Source organism: Brachycentrus maculatus, unplaced genomic scaffold (assembly GCF_059751285.1).
Source record: "Brachycentrus maculatus isolate JH-2025_06_01 unplaced genomic scaffold, ASM5975128v1 h1tg000764l, whole genome shotgun sequence".
Taxonomy (NCBI): domain Eukaryota; kingdom Metazoa; phylum Arthropoda; class Insecta; order Trichoptera; family Brachycentridae; genus Brachycentrus; species Brachycentrus maculatus.
Window position 1 is genome coordinate 40,062 of NW_028281493.1, and position 6,721 is coordinate 46,782.

The window sequence follows — 6,721 nt, forward strand, 5'->3', positions numbered from 1 at the left end:
GCCTGGCCACACATTTTCATCGGGAGTTCCCAGTATTCTGAAGATCCGATAAAGCTGGTCGATATCGCTGTCGCCTTGGAAAAGTGCCCTTTTGGTGACCATTTCAGCGAAAATGCAGCCGATGGACCATAAGTCAATGGGCGTCGAATATTCGACAGAGCCTAAGAGGATTTATGGGGCTCGATACCACAAAGTTACAACCTCCTGAGAGTAGGGCCTCACGGGTAACGAAAATGTCCTGGCGAGTCCGAAATCCCCAATTTTCAAAACTCCTACATTAAGCAGATAGCTACCAGTCTTATCGATCAAAATATTGGCAGGCTTCAAGTCCCGATGAATAATTCGCTTCATGTGGCAATCCGCGATTCCCGAGAGCATTTGGTACAATAATTTCTTAACCTTCATGGATTCCATGTAGCTATTACCCAGCGACTCCAAGTAATACTTCAGATCCATCTCGAGGTACTCGAAGACGAGATAAAGTTGCTTGTTATCAATGACGACATCTTTGAGCCTAAAACATAAGGTGAGGGCTACTGGACAATGTTCCGATGGTCGAGTTCTCTCAGTAGCGATATTTATCGAATGGATGTGCTGGGCAGCCCTTAGTTCTCTATTTAAATTTTGACTTTCTTGATGGCCACAACCTCTTTGTTCTTACGGTCTTGAGCTCGAAAGACTTCACCATAGGCGCCTTTCCCTAAAAATGAGAACGCAGATACCGATGTTCTATTCGCGGGTATAATTGGCCAACAGATTTTCGCCAAAATTTGAATTCATGCTGTTATTATACTATAATTCCTCATTGGCTATAAGTATCATAGATATTAAATACTACGTTCAAAATTCAAAAAGTGTCTGGATTCTCTGGGAGGTGATGTTGAATGCTGATTTCGGGTGTTCGTGAGTGACAACAGAAAGAGCACTCAAGATATAATTATTATTATTATGCTTTAAGTAGCTGAAGCTCCACTCATATACGCATCATAATCATGCAATCTTGCATAAGTTGATCAAATATATACTGCCCTTCAATGTCATATCGCATTTAATTCCGCCTGCCGAAATCCACAAATCCACAGCATGCCCTTAGAAATTGATCAATGGAGAAGTGGGAAGTGGGAAGTGGGAAGTGGGAAGTGTAAAAATGAATGAATTGATTCATGGCGATGCAACAAATGGATGCGCCTACAAACAATGCTTACATGCACTACAATGGATGAGATAGGCTAGGTTCAGCTTGCAGTTAAATGGTAAACACGATGTTCATAAAGATTCCCATTTTTTTCATCATCTCTAGCCATCTATTTATCTATTTAATATTATTATTTATTCATTAAATATTCGCATTTATTCTATTATCCATCAACACTCACACTCCAACACTCACACTACAGCAATAATCTTATCGCATGACATAATAAGCAGGACAATATCAGCATAGATGTGTCACTATAGATAGACTTTAACGCCGTTGTTCCACTACTCTGAAACTTCCCCAGAGTGCATTTTGGTGCTAAATTTGCCATGCCTTTAGTTTTGGTGAAAGTGGCCTACAATCTCCAAAATGTCGAGCCCGTGCACTCGGCTCATATCAATTGAGAATGCTCCATTTTTCTGATCATTTTCCCAAGATCCTTTGAGAATTTATCCATTTTGCTTATGGTATTCGCCTTGCCCATGCTTCTTATTCGCTAGAAATGAGCCTACATATCTGTCGCCATTCGAGTACCTAAGCTCTCCTTTCCCCTCAAACATGTCATTTCGAAACTACCCCTCGTAACTCGCGTATTCAGTCATCGAGTTGAATGTGTATTTGCCAAATCCATGCTTATGATTGTTTTGGAATTATCCCTCATAGAGGTCCCCTGAAGAGTGCGTCAGCTTCCCTTTGCCGTGAAATTTATTTTGTCGGAAATTTCCCTCATATTTCCTGTTACCGAAAGTATATGTGCCCTACCCGTGCTTCATGTTGTTTTGAAAGGAGCCTTCATACTGGGATTGGTTGCGATGGTCCTTCAGCACCCCCTTGCCATGCTTTTAACTGGAAACAAAGTCTCCGCTGAACTAAGTGTTGAGTTATAGGTTTTTGAGCTGGCCATGACCATGGAACTTGTCGTTGACGAACCCCCCAACGTATTACAGTTTGTTAGCAATAATGAGTTCTCCTTTTTAGCAGTTCATTTTGTTATTTATGAATTAGCCCTGGTACTTCGATTTTTACTGTTGAGACTAATAGCACCCTCGTTCGAATTCATTGTTCTTGAATGATCCCAGGAAGTTGTCACCGTTCTTATAGTGGAACTTCGTGTTGTCTCCATGTTTTTTGCCATTTACCATGTAGCCTTCGTAGTAGTCTCCGTTGGTATAGAAGACCTACCCGTTAATAAACTTGCCCGACCTGAACTCACCCTTAAAATTGGCGTCAGGAGTCTTGAGTTCTCCCTTGCCCTATGGCTTGAAGTCTTGGAGAAATCCTGTATAGATTGTGCTATTATTGTAGTTGAATGTGCCAGTAGTGGGGAGATCATGCTAGAATGTCCCAGTGAAAATGCTTCCATCGGAGTATCGCATGGTCCCCTGGCCATGCGGGCGGCCGTTGTGGTCGCACTGACCTTCATAAAGTGTGTTGTTGGGACCAGGAATTCGGTAGTCTTTGGTATTAGAATTACCCATTGCGATTTGATTATTTTTATAATTTATTCTTGTCGATTATCCTATGAACCGATGCAGAAATGGAATATTATGATATGAACTTCCAATTAATAGTCACGATTATTCTCTATTTAATGTAATTATATGACCGAATGTATTATAAATAATCATAAATATCGGCTGCATGATCAGAAAAATCCCCAGGCTAATCTCATCCAACCCCTCAGTGTCATGTGGTAACACCCAGTCAAAGCATGCATTCAGCGAAAAGGGAGTGATCTAGGACATAACAAAAGCATAATAGTATGTAGTGTAGAATTTACGAAGTCGCAGCTGGACTGACTATATCCACTCCAGCTACATCCCGAAACAGCTTCGTAGTCCCTTTTATGCCATCAACCTCTTCAACTTAGAGCTGATGAAAATATCGGATAATGTGAAGTAGCCTTCCCTCGGGCTGGGCAAACTTTAGTTTTGGAGAAGCAACATCAAGAAGATTTATACCTCCGAAAAGCCAAGTCCTGAACCCATCTCCATCTGTCTGAACCACGCTTGCCATAATCATCCCCTCACTCGTGGCTACTTCGAGCGCATAATCGACGCACGGGCAACCGAGCTGTCTCTCCGTAGCATCGACACAATGAAATAAATGCTCTAGCTTTCGCAGAACACCTACTCCACTATGATCGCATTGAATCTGGAGCTAATGCGCATCGATATTGAAAAGCCACACGAAGAGCTCATCACCAAATTAGGACGCAGTGTACCTCATATTTTATTAGAGTATAGATCGGAGTATGCTCTTATTTGAAGCGTGTACCTTACGGCATGAGGAATTATCGTTTCTTGGTGCCTATGGACATCTTGAGCAAGTACAATGTCGAGCCGATGAAGATCTGGGACCGTGTTTATGGCAAGCCATCAGAATAGTACATATGCTTCAATTGCAAATAGATTTTTCGACGCAGTTTTATAAATTGCAGCATACGCGAAGAAGTAGTTCGAAGAGGCAGTTGTGATTTATGAGGAATTGGTGTCATCGAACAAGATACACCCAGAGGCGTTTCGGGCATTCTTGAAAGGAGTGGAAGTTGAGCTGTACTTAAAGTAACTCGAGAAATACAACTTCAACTTGTTTGAGCCCGGGCTGAATAAGGGCAACTACCTGCAGTATTCGACCAACTTGTTCAAGGCCGCCAAGAATAAGAAGTTCTATCGGACTGGTAAAATAGATTGATCCTGAAGGATGCGCCTTGATTTATATTGACCGGCTGAGTTTTATAATTCGATCAAATTATAAATGGAATCATGGCTTTTCTTCCTTTGGGGTACTTGTCTCCGAACTATTTCTTGTAGTTCTTGTGCTTCTTTATCGCCCACTCCAGCATCTGGTAAAAGGACAACCCCAAGAAGAACCACGAGGAATAAGCCCGGGAAATTATCGCGAAGATTAGCCATCCCAGCACTTCCCAGAAGTAATTAGCACAACTTATCTGGTTGAATCCCCATCCATATGGGATTCCTCTCTGCTTGTTCGGGTTCACATACTCCCCCTCTGATTTTGATTTGCTCTTCCTGAAACTGGACAGGATCGTATGGCATTGGAAGTTACAGAACTCTGCGACAGCCCATACACCAATGAGGGCCCCCAAAAGTATCGGGTTATATGTATGCTCATTCGGGAACAGGTATATTTAAATTCCATTAAGCAGGGCAAAGAATACCCAGTAGTGAATAGAATTGATGAAGATTCTTTTGAAAGGCATCGAATATCGGCTGAACACATGCACGAAGCCTGTTTCATACTACCTTTTCGCATAGTGAAGGAGAGTCAGAATTAAAGTCACATACTGGACTTCATTGTAATGCTCTTTGTTGCCTAACAAATAGAGTAATGGGAATATAATGAGAGGGCCGCCATATTCGACATAAAAGACATAATTCCACTTAATTTGTTTCCCGAGATTTTTGACAGCCAGTTCGGAAGTCTACGCAATTTTCGCAAGATTTAAAGGCATGTTGTCGTCGGTGAACACAGACTTAATGCCGGCCGTAAGCACAGATAGTTCTTGCTGAACTGGGGGGATTCTGGCTGAGATTATTCAATGAGTTACTTAGCCTTTGTATTTAGTTTTTCAAGTCGAGTATCTTTTGCGAAGGGCTTATTTTGATTTCCAGGGAGTCTGATTTATATTTGATCTTGAGCGTCAACATTCCGACGGATCTGAAATATATTATACTATGATTGAGTATGTGAATATAATGTTAATACTTAAAATTTTATCGCATTACAAATATCAAGTCTCTATCAAATTATATGTACTATCATATCTGATTAATCCCATATTTTTGCTTGTACTCCTCATACTCCACTGACACTTCGAATTGAATAAAATCATAATGCATATATCATCGAGCTACGAAGATCGATTAAACTCTTGCTTGAGCATACTGACTCTTATTTATTTATCCCTTGATTGATCTTTTAATAATCATTTATTTATACTTTCAATCAATATTTCACAAACTGATCCTTTCAAACATACTTTTGCAGGTCTGAACAAATTGCTTTGAGATATTTATCAGATGAATTTATTAATTTATGATACAAGCAAATACCGAAAATATAGAAATGGCTTGACACCAATAGTTGCTGATGAAGTTGCGATAAATAATATAGTGTCCTAAGAATCCTGTTATCCTTTGAATTAGTAATCATTCAATTTATTTTCTACAGAGGGGGCAATTACTCTTTAGTTTTATCCATTTCACCAGACATTTTTTATGGAAGACGTGCGAGCATTTGAGGCTGGGTATTTGTGAGTCTATATTCGTCTGGTTTTACTTGTTCTGATGTTCTCGTAGCAAATCGAGCACTATACAGGTTGGGAGCATCTTCGGTATTTCAGTTCCTGAATAACTTTCGATGACTTGATCTAGTATTAACATGAATAATACTTTTAGGGCCTAAGAATCTAGCAGAACCTACGACTCCCTTAGCAAGTCTTATACATTTGAAAATCGGAGGAAGAAATCATTGTTTATTCTAGACATCGCGAATGACCCTCCCTCAAATTAAAATTGGAAGTTTATCATGGGAGTTTGAAGCATCTGGGTCTGAAAAGATGGTACCTAGAGAATAATTTCGATGCTCGACTCTTCCTGCCTTTAATTCATGCTGCGCTACAAATAAAAAAATATATTATAACAACTGCCAACAGGAGCTGATAAACTTATGATACTAAATCAGCTAAGTTCACATACGCAAGAGCCCAAATCCGAATACCACCAGAACCTGAATGCGAATGATTTTATATAAACTTCATCCAATCTTTTTTCGATGGTAATCTATGCGGCTTATATCTTAAAGCTAGCTTACTATGCCCAAATAAAATGTGAGGGGCTCTGCGAATTTTCTGTATTTTTCAAAAACAATCCATACAGCAAGGACTATGATAGCTTATGCTTTTATCTAGTTTTAAAATTGAATGATTTTACTGATAGCTTTATCAGAGTTTGGCGCCTGCGAAAGTGTCAGGGGTGAACTTTTGTGCGGCTCCCATGTTTCCTTTGATTTTCATTTTGCCCTGCATGAAAGCGGTCTGTGGGTTCAAAGTTCGAGCGACCATAATATTATAAGCATCATCGTCAATCATGGAGAATGTGGCATCTGGCTTTCCTTCCTTTCCTTTTTTGACTGATCCTTTCCCGTTTTTAAGATCGATAGTCCAAGTGGTGGCAGGTTTCCCCTTGGCCGGAGAAATTTCGAAATGGTAAACATAACCAACTTTCTTGCAGATTTCTTCTCCTTGGGATTCAAGGAGGGCAGGGAGCTTATCGAAGAGTGCTTCTACTTTGAGGGCCATTGAAATCACGAATCTAAACAATATTAGATACCCATTAACCAATCAAATTAACATCATATTGGATATATAAGATTGCACATCATTTTGAATATATATTAAGGTGGTCGGATGTTCAATGGGCGTTGGGGTTGGGGTTGGGGTTGGGGTTGGGGTTGGGGTTGGGGTTGGGGTTGGGGTTGGGGTTGGGGTTGGGGTTGGGA

General features: G+C 40.4%; 1 protein-coding gene across 1 annotated transcript; it reads right to left on the bottom strand.

The window, feature by feature from the left end:
- Positions 1–6,164: 6,164 nt before the first annotated feature.
- Positions 6,165–6,521, bottom strand: LOC148300257 (uncharacterized). The gene has a single exon (XM_088275046.1). The coding sequence runs from the start codon at positions 6,519–6,521 to the stop codon at positions 6,165–6,167; it is 357 nt and encodes a 118-aa protein (XP_088131172.1).
- Positions 6,522–6,721: the final 200 nt, after the last annotated feature.

Coding starts and splice junctions, on each gene's coding strand:
- LOC148300257 (XM_088275046.1), bottom strand. CDS start 6,521: ATGGCCCTCAAAGTAGAAGCACTCTTCGATAAGCTCCCTGCCCTCCTT.